Genomic DNA, 19652 nt, shown 5'->3' with positions numbered 1-19652 from the left:
TAAATTAGGGGAAGATTATGTAAAAACGTACGTAAAATCTACCGGTGCCTTCAGATTTCAAGTGCGATTTCAAATAAATCAGCTGCCGAATTGTTTATGGTCAAAATATATAAAACGGTGTACAAGTAAAAAAGCGCTCGTTAAATTACGGCCAGATGGAAACAGTTTACTAAAATAAATTAGGGGAAGATTATGTAAAAACGTACGTGGAATCTACCGGTGCCTTCAGATTTCAAGTGCGATTTCATATAAATCCGCTGCTGAATTGTTTATGGTCAAAATACATAAAAAGGTGTACAAGTAAAAAAGCGCTCGCTAAATTGCAGCTAGATGGAAACACTCTACTAAACTAAATTAGGGGAAGATTATGTAAAAACGTACGTAAAATCTACCGGTGCCTTCAGATTTCAAGTGCGATTTCAAATAAATCAGCTGCCGAATTGTTTATGGTCAAAATATATAAAACGGTGTACAAGTAAAAAAGCGCTCGTTAAATTACGGCCAGATGGAAACAGTTTACTAAAATAAATTAGGGGAAGATTATGTAAAAACGTACGTGGAATCTACCGGTGCCTTCAGATTTCAAGTGCGATTTCATATAAATCCGCTGCTGAATTGTTTATGGTCAAAATACATAAAAAGGTGTACAAGTAAAAAAGCGCTCGCTAAATTGCAGCTAGATGGAAACACTCTACTAAACTAAATTAGGGGAAGATTATGTAAAAACGTACGTAAAATCTACCGGTGCCTTCAGATTTCAAGTGCGATTTCAAATAAATCAGCTGCCGAATTGTTTATGGTCAAAATAGATAAAACGGTGTACAAGTAAAAAAGCGCTCGTTAAATTACGGCCAGATGGAAACACTCTACTTAACTAAATTAGGGAAAGGTTATGTAAAAATAGTCGTAGAATTTAATGGTGCTTTCAGATTTTGAGTGCGTAAATAAGATCACCTTAAATTGCGATTAAATAGAAACAACCTACTGATACATAAAGAAGATGATGTAAAAATATACGCTGAATTGAATGGTGCCTTCTAATTTCTAATACGTTTTCAAATAANCTGGAATAATAAATTTTCTAGAAATAAAACAATTTTCAAAATCACTGCAGTATTTCCTAATTTTAGATAGATATAAGATTTTGGAAATGAAAAAAGCAATTTCATTAAACAAAAAACTAGCTAATGATCAACCCCTTCCTAGATCCTAAGCTAATACTACCTAGGCGCCCTAGTGTTTAAGAAAAATGTTATAACCGAAACTTTAGTACTTAATAATACTCTTGAAGATGCCCTAAAAAGGCGATATGTCATAATAAAATTTAGGGAAACTTCTCCAAATGTCTTTTTATTATTCCTTATTATTATAATGTTTCACCATGAATTTCCGGTCAATTACTTTCAAATAATTGATGTTATCGTTTAACTTGTGAATACGTAAAAATGTACGTATAATTTAAACAGTATAAACTTCTGTTTATGCCACATTATACATAGTGTATATTATACATTTTTTTTTAAAAGACCGTAGTTTGTTTATAGTTTACCTAATATAGGGTAGTCCATTAAGTGAAGTAAGAAAAGGTGCGACTGTCGCTGCTGAAAAGAGCTTGAAACGGACTTGGTTTTCTTTAAAAGTTTGTTTCAAAGCACATTAAGTTATTACACTAGTAATGTTCAAATTTTCTCAAAACAATTAATTATAAAAAGTAACAGCGGTACATATTTTATAATTCATTAAACCATTTTGAGAAAATTCTGCTCGTAGAGTCACGGCAATCTTTTATGGCATTAATTGTTTGTGTTGTGTTGGGTTTTAGTAATTTTATCAATAATTCCAATAAACATAACATAATATGTTTTCGCCTATAGACCCATGCCGCCTAGGATTTATCCGTTTTTTCTGCACATTACAAATCGTAATTATTTTGAAAACCGTCAAGCTTAGATCCTAATATGTCTCAATAAAACGAAAGAGAATTTAATTTTGCACTCAACGATGTCAAAATGAACATAGCTTCCCATTTGAAAAAAGTGACTTACTAATGTTTGAAACATTTAAAATTTGAACATTACTAGTGTAACGATTTAATGTGCTTTGAAAGAAATTTGCAAGGAATTTTAATTTTTTAATTCATATCAAATTCAAAGCGTATTTTAATGGATTTACATGTATGTTTCAAAGCTATTAAACTTTTGGTTTACTTCTGTATTAATGGCGCGAAAATTTTTTTAAATAGGTAAAATATATAAACAATTTGTTTTAAGTACATTAGTGACCCATATTTACTTTATTTTCTAGTGTTATCTTGGGTACCCTCCAACATCATTACACAATATAAACAAAAAATAAAAAAATACACGGGGAAAATAAAATAAGATGTAGATACCTCGAGAACTGCCCAAAATTTACAATTAAGCGAAATACGTAGCTACTTTTGTGGCTTCGAAAGCAAAAATGATAAAAATTACAGTCGGTCAGAATTTATAATTATTACCTTTAAAAAATATGAAATGACAAATCCAAATCACGTGAAAATGGAGATTATAAGAATTCTACCATTTACATCATTAATTTAGTTATTTACAATTAAAAAGTACAATTTTTACATGAATCTAGAATTTTGGTATTCTGCTAACTTACATTTGTTGATATTTTATTAATATAATGATCTTTTAAATGTAATTAAAACGGAATTTGTTAAAAAATTAGCATAATGTGTAAGTATTGAATCACTAATGCACCTAATGGTACCTGCAATAAAATATTAGAATAATACATCTTACATATGTCACTTTCATTCATGTTTAAAAGAAAAACTTTATTTATTGGTACTAATTATACGACTCACATCATTAGTAGGTAATCCTTATACGATCCTATGAAAATATTTTTAATTTAAAACACAAATATGCCATGTTATTCAATCACTAACCGTAAAACCGGCTAATTAACCGTAAAATAATAACATCAACTTTTTAAATGCAAAATAACAAAGACATAGACACAAAACCGAAATAAAAACATACCTACATATTCGACTACTATTATGTCGATCATATGTCGATCCTTATTACTTCGTCAGTTATCGTTATCAGCTGTGTCTTAAACCCGATCACCTTTAATGTCCTCTAGAGGCTCTTTTGGGCTAAATAATTCTAGTCGAGTGAATGACAGCTTTAAAAGGGTTACAAAATGTTTTGAAGAAATAAATATAAAATCTGACGTACTCATTAATAAACAAACATATGTTTAGTTCACATATTATCAAAAAAAAATTGAAATACATGCATATTTTTTTTACCTTCTTTTAGAAATATTACTTCAGAATTAACAAATATTAAATCAGATATTTTTACATTTTTTTTACATGAGGTAACAATTATACGTTATCGTCTTTTAGATTATCGAAATAAACAAGTTTTGGGCATTAGGTATAAAATGTTCCAAGTTCCAAAATTCATTAATCCATACATCACATCATCATATCAACATTTTGAACGATGGTACTCATTTATTGTAAGTTTGATTAAAAATTTTTTTACAGCTAATAAAAGCAACATATGTGAATAGAAGTAAAAAAGTAAATATTTAAAGCAGTTTAATAACGGTTCTAAAGCTTTTAAATGGGAAAATTTTTGAATTATTAACAAAATCGTGTGGTGTGCGTGAGCAACTCTACATACATCATTGTAGCATGGGTTGCATACGGATGGTGCAAAAACTACCCTTTTATACTTTAATTTGATTTACAAATATACAAAATTATCTGGGAGTACACAAAAATTAAAAAAGATAATATTTGACGATCACTAAGATCACTAAAAATTTGAAAATACTAACTGAAAACCTAAATACCACATGAAAACGGTTTTTCATTGGACAATTATCAATAAAATAGTTTTCTTTTCTTACAACCTTCTGTGTATTATACGAAAGTCAAAATGCAGTTCAATTTCAATTTGTAGCTAGATCTAATAACATAAAATGAAAATGATTATTGATTGTTTACTTTGTGCATACATTTCCAAATAATTTAAAATGAACTTTTTACTTTATCAAATTGAATTCTAAAGCATTATACTGCATATTTGCTACTTTAAGTTTGTAAATTATTATATGTATATTTGTAAAAGCAGTGAATACTAGTTTGTCCGTGAACATTAAAATAAGTAAATAAATTAATATATAAATGATTTTGCCTTTAATCAAAATCCCATTATCATTACTTAATATTGTCACTTACCTTTACGACGGTGCCATTCATATCTTTAGCAGCAGATGCCACGTTGATTCATCTGTTTATTCGTCTTGTACAAAGCTACAGGGCCAAGAATTAAGCAATTAGTTTTGATTAATGACCCACTCCTACTGTAATGCAACAAGTAATTAAAATGAAAAGAATACACCAAGAGGACCTATCGCCATATTGTATAAATATAATCAGATGGTAGTTGTATTAACTTAAAGTAAAATGTTTACATATGTTAAGAAGATTATGGACAGAAAGTAACAATTAATAAGAGAAACACAAATGTGGGGACCGATTTAACTATCAGATTAATTTAAATATGTAACTTACTCACAAATACTTTTACTGTGCTAGAGCAATAAACTATTAAATGGAAAATTTTATTTATAACAATAAATAATATACATTTTTAAACAATAGTATGTATGCAGTAGATATAAAATAATAAATAAATAAGCATCAATGAATATTTTTGCTTTTATGTAATGTAGTAGATTTAAAAAAAATTCTGACTTATTGAAACATTCAAATGTTAGATCTTATAAAACCAATAACTAAAATTTAATTACAATTTTATTCGTTAAATAGATCTCAGCAAAAAGTGCATTCCCCAAATAAAATAGAATAAATGTTACAAAGACAAAGAAATAATAAGAGAATTGATTTTCAAATACCATAAAAAAAAGAATAAGCAATTTGTGATCTCTGTATATAAATTATTCGCACGTGCATGTAGGACAATTACTGTAGGTTCTGTACATAATTCTCTAGTTAAAACAAGGGATTTTTAAAAGTCACTTTTATATTCCTGTCAAGATGACGGCAGGGTCTTCAACCGCGCTTTTGATTTTACGCAAGAACAAAACAGCCTCACGTCCATCAATCAAACGATGGTCATATGTCAGTGCAACATACATCATTGGTCTAACTTTTACCTTAAATTAAAAAGTAAACCTCCAGTTAATAGAACTATCATAAATACTTATCCCTTAATAACAATGTGTATTTTATTCAATGAATAAATGTTTATCTTTATTATATTTTTGAATGAAACATAGTAAAAACCTCTTACCTCTCCTTTAATTGCAATTGGTCGATCGAAGATACCATGCATTCCCAAAATCGCAGATTGAGGAGGATTTATAATTGGTGTACCAAACATAGAACCAAAAACTCCTCCGTTGCTTATAGTAAAAGTACCACCATCCATATCTTCAATTGCCAAAGCTCCTACAAAAGACAATTTTTGTTCTCATACTCCATATTTTTAAAAAAAGTATATATTAGACTAAATCTTTTAATGTTCAGGAGATTCAAAACTAAGAAAACCCTTAAAAAAGTTTATGTAAAAATTTAAGGAATAAATTTACAGTACAACTATTTTCTTATTGGAAAATAAAGACTAAAGAAATTTTAAACGAATTTTTTTTAAAATGTATCTAGTTTTATCGTTGATTATTTAACTAGGCTTTTTTTTATCTAAACTTTATTTAACTATTACAAGTAACGACTTCTTTAATACACAATGAAAAGCGATTCTGGATCATTCAAGTGCAATTTAAATATGTACAATTATTGAAGTAAACATTACTCCCTTAAGGAAGTATGGAGAATGATGGGTAGCCAAACACACATTCAATAAAAATGATACAATAAGCTGTCATAATGGGGGCCACATATAATGAACGGGTTTCTAGATTATATGATTTCATTTTTTATACTTCCTAAACCACTTTATTTTCTTTTTCATTTAATTAAAACTAAAACGATGCACTTATCAGAACCTACATAAAAAATGTTTAGTCTCATACCCTTTCTTGCTTTTTCACTAAGAGCTGCCAATCCTAATTCGATGTCAGCATAATTCATTTGTTCAACGTTTCTCAAAACGGGAACGACAAGTCCCTTAGGTGTGGCCACAGCCACTGAAATATCTATATAATCCCGATAAAGAACTTCTAGGCCATCGTCGGAAATAACGGCATTAACAACGGGCTGATCCTGCAAGGCGTACGCTACGGCTTTACAAAACACAGACATAAAACCGAACTTAATGCCAAACTTCTTTAGGAAAGCGTCTTGATGTGCTTTACGGAAGTCCATTATGGTCCTAATTTTTGAAAGAAAAAAAAAATAGTCATTTAATTTTTTGTTAAGGAATTTGTTGCTTTTAGAAATTTAAATAATTTAAATTAAAAAAAAAATACTACAGAATAAAGCAAAAATGTTACTGTTATAAATACTAAGCAAATTTCAATTAATTTACTATAAATTGTATCATTACACAATAAAAGTCATACTCAAGCAAACCTTTTTTTTCAAACCTCAATTATCTGCTTAAAAAAAAATAAGAAATACGTAAGAAATTATGTTTAGCATGCAAGAAACTACCTTCTTTGTTTTTTTTTATTAACATAGTAAACCTTAACAAAAAACTCTGAAATTTATTATAATATGTAGCATAAATCACAAAAACAGTTTTTTTTTATGTACTCACTTCATATCAATTTCATTCATAGTTGTGAGCATGGCGTTCGTGTTTTGGGCCTCCTTCAATCTCTGTGCAATCTTCTGCCGCATTTTGTTCATTTTCACGCGATGCACAGTCCTCGTGCCCGCAATTTCCTTTGTAGGATCTGCAGGCGGTACCTTCATGAAACAAAAACCTTATCACTAAATTTAAAATAAAAAGGCAAAGGAAAAGATGCAACGTACCTTAACAGTCGCAGCTTCAATGGCCTGTGCATGTCGAATCGCGGCAACGGGCATTGCTGCTTTAGGTGGTGACGGTTGTGGTGGTGCAGCGGCTGGTTTTGGTGGTGGTGCAGCAGCTGGAGGAGGTGGAGGAGAAGAAGGAGGAGGCGCTGATTAATATTTTTATTCATTTAGAAAAAGGTTGCCCTTAAGTACGGATACAATTAATAATTAACTTAAAAATTAGAGAAAGTGTTATAAAAGCAGAACCAAATAAGTTACAATTTAAACATAATCCCAGCAAATATATATTAAAAGAAACAGAAAATATTATTTTAGTTTAATAATTCTTACGAGTTTTAAGTGTAGTCAATAGTTTACCTCTTGTATGGGTCTAAAAAAATCATCCTAATTTAAATGGATTTCCAAATTCATCAGAATGATAATCTAAAAGCTGCTTTTATTAAGCATGTACCATAAATATCGTCGAACTCATAATAAATATATTATCCATAAACTATATAAAGCTCATCATGGAAATTAAAAATGTGTGTTAAGTACTCTAATTATTAGTACTATTCAGAAAGACTGGCATGTAAACAACAGAAAATATTTATAAGCGTAATGAGATAACGTTTATCTCGATCTCGAAAGGGAACTTTTATAATTGCAATGCAAAACCATTAAATAACGACTTACACCTTTGGAGCATTAATTTTAACATTTTGCTATTTAAACATAAGTGATTTCTAATTTACTCATGAAAAATACGTATGAAATATTTCAAAATGTTTAATTTCATACTAAACAAAATTTGAAATCAATTGCCGACTTTGTACCTTTACTCTTTTTATTCAACAATAATAATAATTTACTTCCTCGATGCATTTAATTTACAAAATCCTTTGAATGATGGAGACATACCTATTAATATGACAATGATAAAATATGGACCCACAAACTTAATTCCTTCAAAAATGAAAAATTTAAAAACCTCATGCTAATAATAATCAGTACTAATTTTTAATCATTCCTGGATGTTACAGAAATAATAATATACTATAGTCCTATACTACAATTTTATCAATGTCAATATTAGGATAAAGATAATTATTGTAATGAAATTATAAACAATAAATGAATTAACTGATGGTAATTTTAGCTGCAGAGAAATATTTTTAATATAATAAATTACATACCTGCAGCTGCTGGTTGTGCTGCAGCTGGTGCAGGTGCATCAGCAGGTTTGGCTGCAGCTGGTGCTGCTCCACCTTCTGTTAATTTCAATCTAAAAAGTTTTGCATTTGCCTTCACGGTATCTCCATCTTTTACATAAGCCTCTTCAATTATTCCGTTGGCAGGAGATGGCACTGGAATTGCAACTTTATCGGTTTCAATTTCCAAAACTACCTCATCAACTGCGACCTGATCACCTACTTTTTTTTCCCATCTAAAATTAGAAAAATGCTATATGAAACAAATATACCTACAGAAAATCCTTCTAGCAGAAACTTAATGATACTTGCCTGACATCCCCCTCAGCGACAGATTCAGGGAACACTGGGCAGCTGACATCTTGGGATTCACATCTAACAATAGATGTATGAAAGTATTTAATTCCTTGCAAATAGATACCATTTTCCTGCCTTAAATTTATACTTTTCGATCTAAAAAAAATATTTTATACATTTGGATATTTTTTTCTTTTCAATGTTTTACCTTGGATTAATAACAAGGTGAGCCTTACTTCTAGATCTCTTGGTACTGCGATGACTACATAAGGGTTCTCTAAATTTAAAGGATGCCTATCAAATAAACAAATATATATTTTCATAGATTACATAACATGGCTTTGGAATTAATTGAATCTTCTTCTATTTTTATGTAAAAGTTAGTTAATTATAACCTGCATTTGACACTTACCGCTAGTACTTCTGTTGTAGTGCAGAAATTCCGACTTATAGAACGTGTTAAATTTTGGGATGCAAGGGAAAGCATACCCGCCATCCTTTTAATTCAGGACCCTACAGTACTTTAATAAAAATGATGAACAAAAATTTACCGATCATGTGCTGCCACAGCTGTCACAACTGCGGCAAGTCGACTAAAAATCTTTTCTATGTTCTAATGATTGCATGAAATTGACAACGCTCATAGAAAATTAAAGTATACAGTGTGTCTGTGTAAACTAATAAAGAGAAAAGGAAAATAATAAGAAGGCATAGAACTAGATCCAACTTTTTTTCAATTCCTATTTTTAATAAATTTAACAACAATTCTAAATCTTCAGCATAAAGAACTATCATTTCGTTATTTTTTATGTATGATTTATTTAGCAGGTTTAAAAATCCTATTTTCGTTCTGTGGTATGTAAACTTAAGATCAGACTTATTTATGGACAAGTCAAGTTGATGACATTTCATACGTCAACGACCAAGGTTAGAATTATTATTTAAATTGTAATTATAATTGTATTTAAAAAATTCATAACAGTTTTATTTAATAATTGTATTAACAACAGCATGAGCAGTTCAGCCCCTTACCAAAGATTTATGAGGTTGCTAGAAACTTGGCCTATTGATAAAAACAAGAGTGGAAAGTAAGAATTGTTTCATGTTGTAGAACAGAATAAGTATCCGACAATTTTTTCTTTGAGGGATTTTGGAGCACATTTGCGAAACGTCTATAAAACTATTCTAATTGATAAAAACACCAAAGGAAGTGAAGAAAATTTGGATCGACAATACCTATCCTTACAACGTTTATTATGTAATGAACATAAAAAGAAAAATAGCCTTTCACGTTCCTATTCAGCATCTGGTTTATCCGCTAAACAGTGTAATGAAGCCTTATCTTCCGAATTCTTAGAAATTTATAACGAAGAAAACACGTCTTATTGGAAAAAATTACTTAGAAGATTTAAAAGTGAATAATGTATGGTATAATTAACAAAGTTTATGTTAGAAAGTATAGTCTATATTTCAAAGGTTTGTCTCATACTCCTGTTATGGTTAATGAGGTTCTAAAATATCTCATGCCAGAACCAAATCAAATATTGTTGGACATGACTTTTGGTGCTGGTGGTCACAGTAGAAGAATTGTAGAAACTACTCCTAATATTAAATTAATTGCCTTAGATAGAGATCCAGTTGCTCATAATTATGCATGTGAATTAGAAAAAGAATACCCTAAGCAAGTACTTCCTCTTCTTGGGCGTTTTTCTGAGCTGCCTGATCTTTTAAAAAGTAATGGCTTAAAGAGAAATTCTATTGATGCAATTCTATTTGATTTTGGTTGTTCTTCAATGCAGTTTGACACTCCTGAACGTGGATTTTCAGTTGTTAAAGAGGGCCCATTAGATATGAGAATGGATGGAAACAGATTCCCCAAAAATCCAACAGCTGCTGATGTTTTAGCTAAAGCATCAGAAGAGGATCTTTATAAAATAATTAAAGTTTATGGAGAAGAAAAGCATGCAAGGAAGATTGCTAGGGCGATTGTTGAAGCTCGGTATCTATTTAAGAAACTTACAACAACTCAGCAATTAGCAGATCTTGTAGACTCAGTAGTGGGAGATCAAATTAGACTTGACAAATTGCAGAGGAAAAGTCACAATGCAACAAAAACTTTTCAGGCTTTAAGAATATTTGTAAATAATGAACTTAATGAAATTAATTATGGGTGCCTCTTAGCACACCATTATTTAAAAATTGGCGGACGATTTGCAGCCATTAGTTTTCATTCTTTGGAGGATACTATTATAAAGAAGCATCTGACAGGGAATTTAATTGAAAATACACCCAACATATTACCATTAAAATACTGTAGTCATTCACTTAATATTAGTAAGACAACTGTTGAACAAGTAATGAAATCAAATTGGCACTGTTTACACAAAAGTGTTATACTACCTACACCTGAAGAAGTTGAAGACAATCCAAGAAGTCGTTCTGCAAAACTGAGAGCAGCCATTAAGGTATCATAAAGAAGTTATTTATTTTATATGTAGCCGTTTAATGTTATTAGTAAAATATATTTTAATTTATTCACTTGTAGTTCATTCAAAATCTTAAAAAAATCGAAAACATTTCAAACAAAATACATATACATTTTTTTATTATATTAAAATTAAATGAAAATTTGGTGCTTACATTTGGTGGTAATTTCCTTGACTGTGATATATTGTAAAATATGTTGTAATTTGTCTAAAAGAGCCCTTCGATTTCACCTGTTTCGATATTAAGATCAATATCATATATTGCAGGCCTTGTTGGCAATCCGGGCATTCTCGATATCTGCATTAATTAAAAAAAAAATAATAATAGTAAACAATACTTATTTTCACGACTTCTAGTTTTTCTGTTGGCCTTAATACTTTTTGCTACTTAAAATAAAAACCAAAAAAAAAATAACAATTACTTCTCTACTTATACTGACCTCGCCACAGATTGGTATGGTAAAGCCAGCTCCAACAGCTACTGTTATATCATTTATTTTAACTATAAAATCTTTTGGTGCTCCTTTAATGGCCGGATCGCCAGTTAACGATAAAGAAGTTTTCGCCATACAAACTGGCAACTTATTATAACCCTGCAATCAATAAAGAAATTAAAAAAAGTTTTTTAATTTAAAATGATTTTAACTCGCCAGTTTCGTAAATTTTTCAATTAACTTAAGAACTTCTTCGGTACATTCAACTCCAGTAGCACCGTACATCTTCCTAGCTATTAAGTTCATTTTATCTAGGATTGATAAATCCAACTCGTATAAAAGTTTAAATTTGTTTGGTTGATTGGATGCTCTTATTACAGCATCCGCCAAATTTTCTGCTCCTTTACCTCCATCGGCCCAATGGGTACAGATTATCGCATCGAATGCACCATTTTCCATTGCCACTTTACGTATTAAATCTAATTCGGCATCTGTATCGGTCCTAATATCACCATAAAAAATTGTATAAACACAATTACAGTGGGAACAGAAATAAAATTTAATTCATTTTAAAAGTTAACTAAACTTACACTATTTTATTAATTGCGACAACAACTGGTACACCAAATTGGATGCCATTGTCAATATGTTTTATAAGATTTGGCAATCCCTTTGCCAATAGATCCAAGTTTTCTTGGGTGTACTGTGGTTTCAGGGGGAGTCCAGGAGTTACAATTGGGCCACCTCCATGCATTTTTAGTGCTCTAACTGTAGTTACCAAAACTACAGCATCTGGTGCATGACCAGAAGCTCTGCATTTTATGTTGAAAAACTTTTCCATCCCTAAATCAATTCATGTTCAGTAAAAATGCCAAAATAACACTGACGAGCAGTCAAATTGTTTCCTTACCAATGTCCGAACCGAAACCCGCTTCAGTGATTGTAAAACCGTCTGGTCCAACTAACTTCAAAGCAATGCTATCTGCTAAAACTGACGAACAACCATGAGCAATATTTGCAAAAGGACCTGCATGTACAAGTACAGGTGTCCCTTCTAAAGTCTGCATAAGTGTTGGTTCCACAGTATCTTTTAGCAGTACCATTAGAGCTCCAGTCATACCCAGATCGTCAGCAGTAACGGGATTTCCAGACGTATCAAGCGCTATTACCATTTTGCTAAGTCTATCCTTGAAGTCTTTCAGATTTTTAGCTAGGGACAAGATGGTCATAATTTCACTCGCAACGGAAATGACGTAACCCGTTTCTCGTGTAAACCCCTTCTCTGTAGGTGACTGACCAATTGTTATTTTTCGTAGAAAACGGTCATTAATGTCCAAAACTAGACAGCAATAAAAAAAGCTCACATCATTTTAAATTATTATTTTATTAAAAATGTAATGACACGTACCTCTTGGCCAAATAATTGTACTGGCATCAATATCTAATCTCGCAAACCGTTTCTTTTCTTCATCGGTTAAGCTATCGGGGTCCGTTTTATTTATGCCCAATCGTTCAAGACGTCGCAGTTGTATTTTTGAAAATTTCCTGGTTCCTTTAATGATCGGTACCAATCTATCATACAAAGCAGTATCTTGTTGAGTTTTTTCATGAAACATTCTTGCGTCTAACTGAGCGGCAAGTAAATTGTGGGCGGCACTAATGGCATGAATGTCACCAGTAAGATGTAAATTAAATTCATCCATTGGAATAACCTGAGAATATCCACCACCAGCTGCACCTCCTAAATATTAAATAAATTATTAAGAGTTTCATTTTCGAAAAGCTCTGTATAAATACCTTTAATTCCAAAAGTAGGGCCCTGGGAAGGTTGACGCAAACATGCGATTGCATTACGTTGTTTATGAACGTTTAGTGCTTGGACTAAACCGATAGTAGTGGTACTTTTACCTTCTCCCAAAGGGGTTGGTGTTATACTGTCAATTAAGAGGTAATAATGCAGTTAACTTTATTTTTTTATTTTCGTCAGATAAACTTACCCTACAACTACAACATATTTGCCGTTTTGAAGATTTTTGAGACGATCTAGAGCCGAAAGTGAAATCTTAGCTTTCGTGCTTCCATACTGATTGACTTCGTTTGGTGCCAATCCAATTTCTTCTGCTAGTAGGGATATTTTTTTCGGTATTTGACTGCGAGCGATTTCTATATCACTGAAAATTAAAACTCAAAACTTTAAAACCGCAACTGCACCAAATTTGCAAGTATTAAAAGCGTACCTACCTCGGTACAGGTCTTTTAAGATGGAGCGGCAGTGTTTTTAAATTCCAATGTCCCACTAATAATTTTTGAAACTGCCTTTGAGCACTCAAAACAGTATTTTTCATTAGCATTGCTACAGTCATGGGTCCAACTCCACCGGGTACAGGAGTAATATGAGAGGCGACTTGACGCACCTCCTCATAATCTACATCCCCCACTAACCGCTGACCTGACTTTCGCGAAGGATCTACAATTTTATTCACTTCAGTAAGCAGATAGGATGTTTAAATAATAATTTAAAAACAAACATTGTATAAGCAATACCATCCCAATTTTTTTTTTGTAAAATCCATACACAATATAGCTATTATAGACTTACCAGGTATAACGTTGATTCCACAGTCAATAACTACGGCCCCCTTTTTTACCCAATCTCTTTTCACCAACTGAGCTTTTCCTATAGCAACCACAAGAATGTCTGCTTGCTGACACTAAACACCAACAAATATTTTTAAAACACTAAATATCAATATTAATCATATAATTTAAAAATATACTACAAAATTTTCAATACAATATACGTATGAAACTATAAACTGTAAAGCACCTTAAAGCAAGAACTACTGTGCTTCTTTGTTATTTCATTTAATTAAATTATTATCAGAAGTTAGAAAGCAGTAAATAAATTATTGCTATTAGCTTCAAATTAATATAATCAAAGGACAAATATCAAACAACAACCGAAACCTATTTACAAAGTTTAGAAGTTGTTGTATGTTGTAATAATAAGCTTTGGAATTCAATTATAAAATTATAAAACTTTTATTCAAAACAGTATCATCTTTCTACTGATGAACAGTATATATACCAGCCAAATTTTAAACAAAAAAAACTTGTTTGTTCCATGTCTATACTAATAATGATTGTAAAATACACATTAAGGGTTGTTCTTAACAAGATGACTTTCAAATTTTCTTCATTTCAGTATAGTAAGCTTAACAAATACTCGTAGTGTAGATTGATTTTTTTTCATATTTTCACCCTTCAAATAAAACTTTAATAGCTTGATATTAAATAGGAGCAATGTGATAATTTTTATTAGACATTGAGACCAAGCGTCTAAAGAATAAAACTAAAAAGAATTGATCAAAATCTTTGCAAAAGTTTTTGCTTGATGCTTCCACATAAAATCGCCCCTTTTATCCTATACAGTTCATAAAAGTGACTTACAACTTCCTTCAAATTCTTCGTTTTTGAATGACAAACTGTGACGGTAGCATGGTTCCATTTCAAAAGTTCTGCAATTGGAGTTCCAACAATTTTACTCCTACCTAAGACGGTTGCGGTCGCCCCAGCAATAGGGACACCTGTACTTTTAATAAGCTCGATACATCCATTGGGGGTGCACGGTACAAACCCTGAAAAATCTCCTATGGCAGTTTTACCCTCGTTTATTGTGTGTAAACTAAAAAATAAATTAACGATAACGAATGTTGATTAATATAAAAACTAAAAATATTTTTCATCACCTATACCTACCCATCAACATCTTTAGACGGAGCAACCGAATCAGTAACCAAATGGGAATCAATAGGTGTTTCTACGTCTAAAGGCATTTGAACAATTATACCGTGAATGCTAGGGTCGCTATTTAAATTACTCAGTTTTTGGAGAAGCTAAAATTATAAAAGAAAATTCCTAATTACCTAATTATAAAAAATTAAAACTTTTGATGTTCAATTACCTCTGTCTCTGTAATATCTCTTGGGAAACGGACGTGCTCTGCCCTCATACCAATTTCCGATGCTGATTTTATTTTCATATTAATATAAACATTTGAATCACTCCTGTTACCCACCTGCACAATAGCAAGTCCTGGTTGGAAGTCTGGTACCTTTTGCCTCATTCGCTGGACTTCATTTTTGAGATCTGCTGTTATTTTCCTAAGATTTCAAAAATTTATATAAGAACCACGTATTTTTTTTAAAAAATACCTACGTTCTGAACTTCCTACAGATTTTAAATTATAGTTTTTGAGTTTACCTTACCTTAAATAGCAATCACTATAATTTTCGAGTACATTCATTTTTGAAAATTAGTTCTATTAAACGCAAAAATTAAATACAAAACTTATTTCTGTAATGCACCAAACATGAATAGCAATTACGAAGGCAATGAATATATCTTATTGTAATTTATTTTATTATAAAAATACAGACGACCTTCCACTACATATAACTGCATTGTTCTTATGATATGTTTTTAACGATTACAGTTATTTTGATATTGCATTGTAGGACAATTAACTGATGGTCAAAATTTTAACTATACTTACATATACATAATGCATGTAGTTTCATTATTATGTTTATTAGAATTGAAAAGTTAATTGCGTAATGGAAAAATCCTTCTTCATAAAATCACAAAATTAATTTACACACGAAATGTACCTACACAAAATATATCGTTTTTAAAAAGGAATACATTTAGTAAGTTGAAAAGTAATAAAAAAATACAAAACAGTTTATAATATACAATAAAAAATGTGAAAAAAAAAATTGAAGTAGCTAGTGTTGTAAACAAGAAGAAACTATTCTAAATTACTTTTTTTTCCAAAAATTGTAGGTTTTAAAGAGCGTCATTTCCAAAATCTTAGAGTACAGATGAAATATTTTTAAAAATAAGTTTTTTATTAACTTACAACTTATCGAGCTTGACTTCTTTATCAAATATAACTGACCATTCCAATAAATAAATAAATTTATATTGTAAACATTATATAAAGAACTAATCAAGTAATTAATTAGTCGTACAATTTTCACTTAGATGACGAATAATAAAAGAAACGTAAAGAAAGCAAAATTTCAAAGTACACAAAGCACATGAAATCTCAAGAAATGTTATTTATCCTTAATAATAATTTGCAAAAACTTTAGACTAAACTAAAATAAAAAATAATTGAATATATGAATACGTACCCTGCTATTTCAGTACCAGAAATTTTTTTCGCCATTTTTTTGGGCAGCGCACCTTTAAAAAATTGTAAAACCAGTCACTAAGTTTGAAATACGAATGAATAATTTATGTTAAATCTCTCTCTGGTTATTTTACTATCACAATAAGCGATGTTAAGGGAAAGATATACAATAAGCATACAAAAAGGTTATCAAAAATTATGTTAGAGTTTGTTTTTTTCAGTTAACTGGTTTACTACATCATTCGTATGATGCAACAAGTATTCATATCAACGTTAATATGCGTCAATTATTTTTGAAAAGAATCTTAAAAAAGGATACCTAACATTGCTATCATAACAAATTAGTTTTCCTTACCTGAGCTTCCTTTGAATAAAGAATAAAAAAAAGGCCTCATGATATATAAAAAATAAATGTAACGTCTCCAGAATTATAATAAATCTGAAGATGATTACAATAAAAGCAATTGTTTTTCAATTTTAACTATATATACAATTTTAAATAATCAAAACAAATAAATTGTGAAATGTTCAGTATAGTCTTGCAAAACCAATAATTGCTAAAAAACAACAATATTTTCACTGATCATAAATAATAAAATTAACTTAAAGGAAATGCAACTTAAATGCACTTAACGGAAACGCAATGCCTAATTTCTTGGTGTTCCGAAAAAAAAATAACATTCCAGTTATTATAAAGGCGACACGCTGAAAAATTAATAAAAAAGACTATTTTTTGGAAAATANGTTACGGTAAGATTTTTCACAAATATTGTACAGTATGGGGTAGTCTTGCCTAGTTTAAACTATTTCCTTTATTATCCCATAATTCTGGTTATAATCCACTTGTTTGCTCCTCAGTTGTTTTATTTTGTTTTAATTGTTTAAAGTATTCAGTTAAGCAAACTTTAAAAAAACAAAACGATTGTCGGTTATATAAACAGAATTTTTCTTTTCTTTGAACACCTTATATAAAAAGAATAATTTAATTGAAGATAAAACATTACGCCTTATAATTTTTAGTTGGACAAATTTTCAGTAAAGCCGTCTGTCTCGTAAATATTATATATAAAAGAAATTATGAGTGCTGTCAGCACAAGGTTAAGTAGTATGTAAATGAAAGTTAGTATCAGCACTTTCTTATGCTGAAGTGTACGATGTGTTGTATACCTATTTACAAACAATTCCTTTACATTTTAATCATTGATTACTATACATCTATCAAAAACCATAATGGACGGCATCAGTAATAATGCGACAACAATTGAAAAAGAATGATGGCCGACAATAGCAACAATTAGAAAAGAATGATGGCCGACAACAGCAACAATTAGAAAAGAATGATGGCCGACACTACGTCATGGTATTGTTTACAAAAGTGAATTTCGACCATTCGAAGCAACGGTGCTACAGAATTTTAATTCATTTTAATTGCAATAAAACTCTTGAACTTTTTAATTAGAAAAAAAAATGTTCAATTGCAGGTCAATTCATTACTAAACTGAGAATTAAATTAATTGCACACTTCTAAAACAAGAGAACCTTTTCTATAGAAACCCAAGTAGTTAAAGAAGGTTATGACTCTATGGAAAAATAAGAAGAAAGGAGGGAAAAGCTTTTACAAAAAACTTACTTGCACTGCAGTAAATTAAAATATGTTCCCTCATTTTAATTCTTTTCTGCAGAACTTGTAGCCTGAACAATCTTTTCAAACACTACTGCTTTTATGAAACAGAGAACATTCGCAACTTTTAAAATAAACTAATGCAAGCATTATGGAACTGTGCCGCCACTTCAAACTGCTGTTGGTACATCATAAATATTTTTATCTGTTGGCAACATATTAATTGGAAAGAACTATCTATGAAAAGAACTTAACCCTACTGCCACTGCCGTATTTCAATTGTCTTAGGGGCAAAAATTTTGAAAAACATCTGCAAAACGAGAAGAAACTTTGTTTTAAATTAAATTAAAGGTATTTATTCAAACAAACAAAAACATTTCATGTATAATCATTTTTTAATATTTAGTTTCTTTTCATCAATGTCTAGTGATTACATAATTTCTGAATCTTTCAAAAGAACACGAAAATATCTCATGGGGCAATCTAATTGTTTTGAAATATCTAAAATGACTAATTCCAACTATTGATTAATATCTTTTTCAGGTGAAAAATGGCAGACAAACCAGAAGTAGCAGGCAGACCAATGAAATTTCCCTACACCTTTTCTGCAAAGATTGCTCAATTCCCATTTAAATTCTACTTCCAGAATAATTGGGTTTTCAAATACTATTTAATTTCTGTGGTTGTATGCACCCCAATATTCTATAAAATTTCCAGATTAGGTAACTATTAAATCATACGTTTGCAGATGATTTGATAAATAACAATTGGAATGTTTATACTGTAATTCTCTCTTTCTTTTTAGCTAATTCTCCTGAAAATAAAGCCAAATGGGCAGAAATAAGACGTAAAGAAGCTGCAGAACATCATTAAATACCTATTTAGCATTTCAGTAGACTATTATAATAAACAATGTACAACTTTCACTTGAAATATATGTTTATTTAACATTATATGTATTTTGAAATAACCACTTTAAGTAGAAATTGTCAATGAGTTGTTTTTATGTTAATAAACAGAAGTTAATGTAGATTAATATTGAATCGAAACTTATTTAATAAACACCGTATATAATAGATGTATTTTAGACAACCAGCAATACGCGGCAGCCATAACGGTTGCAGAAATCGAAATAAGAGACCAAGTTATGTTCTTTCATTATTGAGTTAAAAAATTGCAATCAACTTTATATTATTTCCCTTTAGACTAAACTAAAATAAAAAATAATTGAATATATGAATACGTACCCTGCTATTTCAGTACCAGAAATTTTTTTCGCCATTTTTTTGGGCAGCGCACCTTTAAAAAATTGTAAAACCAGTCACTAAGTTTGAAATACGAATGAATAATTTATGTTAAATCTCTCTCTGGTTATTTTACTATCACAATAAGCGATGTTAAGGGAAAGATATACAATAAGCATACAAAAAGGTTATCAAAAATTATGTTAGAGT

At 30.3% G+C, this 19652-nt stretch overlaps 4 protein-coding genes across 12 annotated transcripts; 2 read left to right on the top strand and 2 right to left on the bottom strand.

The window, feature by feature from the left end:
- Positions 1-4810: 4810 nt before the first annotated feature.
- LOC108735488 (dihydrolipoyllysine-residue succinyltransferase component of 2-oxoglutarate dehydrogenase complex, mitochondrial) lies at positions 4811-9046 on the bottom strand. Its single transcript, XM_018467463.1, has 9 exons — positions 8873-9046; positions 8669-8754; positions 8476-8616; positions 8149-8399; positions 6971-7119; positions 6753-6904; positions 6067-6365; positions 5328-5485; positions 4811-5190 (listed from the first exon to the last, which is right to left on the bottom strand). The coding sequence occupies exons 1-9, from the start codon at positions 8954-8956 to the stop codon at positions 5056-5058; spliced, it is 1455 nt and encodes a 484-aa protein (XP_018322965.1). The 5' UTR covers positions 8957-9046; the 3' UTR covers positions 4811-5055.
- A 236-nt stretch (positions 9047-9282) lies between these two features.
- LOC108735489 (probable methyltransferase-like protein 15 homolog) lies at positions 9283-10998 on the top strand. Of its 7 annotated transcripts, none has more exons than XM_018467469.2 (3): positions 9283-9408; positions 9471-9548; positions 9606-10998. In XM_018467469.2, exon 3 carries the CDS (start codon positions 9882-9884, stop codon positions 10932-10934), a length of 1053 nt encoding a protein of 350 aa, XP_018322971.1. In that variant the 5' UTR covers positions 9283-9408; positions 9471-9548; positions 9606-9881; the 3' UTR covers positions 10935-10998. The 7 variants fall into 7 exon arrangements, with proteins under 7 accessions (XP_018322971.1, XP_018322968.1, XP_018322972.1 ...); XM_018467470.2 differs by having other exon boundaries at positions 9298-9548; positions 9606-9883; positions 9937-10998; XM_018467468.1 differs by having other exon boundaries at positions 9300-9387.
- Positions 10999-11048: 50 nt separating this feature from the next.
- LOC108735487 (C-1-tetrahydrofolate synthase, cytoplasmic) lies at positions 11049-19607 on the bottom strand. Of its 3 annotated transcripts, none has more exons than XM_025979945.1 (15): positions 18208-18359; positions 16579-16630; positions 15345-15543; positions 15140-15276; positions 14831-15065; positions 13980-14091; positions 13622-13847; positions 13378-13551; positions 13178-13314; positions 12789-13121; positions 12291-12719; positions 11971-12223; positions 11597-11882; positions 11387-11539; positions 11049-11244 (listed from the first exon to the last, which is right to left on the bottom strand). In XM_025979945.1, exons 1-15 carry the CDS (start codon positions 18239-18241, stop codon positions 11155-11157), a joined length of 2850 nt encoding a protein of 949 aa, XP_025835730.1. In that variant the 5' UTR covers positions 18242-18359; the 3' UTR covers positions 11049-11154. The 3 variants fall into 3 exon arrangements, with proteins under 3 accessions (XP_025835730.1, XP_025835729.1, XP_018322963.1); XM_025979944.1 differs by lacking the exon at positions 18208-18359 and adding an exon at positions 16933-17035; XM_018467461.2 differs by lacking the exons at positions 16579-16630; positions 18208-18359 and adding an exon at positions 19446-19607.
- LOC108735490 lies at positions 18443-19151 on the top strand. The gene is made up of 3 exons (XM_018467471.2): positions 18443-18549; positions 18742-18920; positions 19004-19151. Exons 2-3 carry the CDS (start codon positions 18749-18751, stop codon positions 19069-19071), a joined length of 240 nt encoding a protein of 79 aa, XP_018322973.1. The 5' UTR covers positions 18443-18549; positions 18742-18748; the 3' UTR covers positions 19072-19151.
- Positions 19608-19652: the final 45 nt, after the last annotated feature.

This window comes from Agrilus planipennis, unplaced genomic scaffold, assembly GCF_000699045.2.
Source record: "Agrilus planipennis isolate EAB-ADULT unplaced genomic scaffold, Apla_2.0 scaffold91, whole genome shotgun sequence".
Taxonomy (NCBI): Eukaryota; Metazoa; Arthropoda; class Insecta; order Coleoptera; family Buprestidae; genus Agrilus; species Agrilus planipennis.
Note: the sequence above shows the minus strand (reverse complement) of the source record. Positions and strands in the feature narration are given on the sequence as shown.

Coding starts and splice junctions, on each gene's coding strand:
- LOC108735488 (XM_018467463.1), bottom strand. CDS start 8,956: ATGGCGGGTATGCTTTCCCTTGCATCCCAAAATTTAACACGTTCTATA. Junction 8,755..8,872: donor CTACAACAGAAGTACTAGCG/GTAAGTGTCAAA, acceptor TTTATTTGATAG/GCATCCTTTAAATTTAGAGA. Junction 6,905..6,970: donor TTGAAGCTGCGACTGTTAAG/GTACGTTGCATC, acceptor TGTTTCATGAAG/GTACCGCCTGCAGATCCTAC.
- LOC108735489 (XM_018467469.2), top strand. CDS start 9,882: ATGTATGGTATAATTAACAAAGTTTATGTTAGAAAGTATAGTCTATAT.
- LOC108735487 (XM_025979944.1), bottom strand. CDS start 16,972: ATGAGGCCTTTTTTTTATTCTTTATTCAAAGGAAGCTCAG. Junction 16,631..16,932: donor TTTATTCAAAGGAAGCTCAG/GTAAGGAAAACT, acceptor AATTTTTTAAAG/GTGCGCTGCCCAAAAAAATG. Junction 13,122..13,177: donor CCCTACTTTTGGAATTAAAG/GTATTTATACAG, acceptor TTTAATATTTAG/GAGGTGCAGCTGGTGGTGGA.
- LOC108735490 (XM_018467471.2), top strand. CDS start 18,749: ATGGCAGACAAACCAGAAGTAGCAGGCAGACCAATGAAATTTCCCTAC. Junction 18,921..19,003: donor CTATAAAATTTCCAGATTAG/GTAACTATTAAA, acceptor CTTTCTTTTTAG/CTAATTCTCCTGAAAATAAA.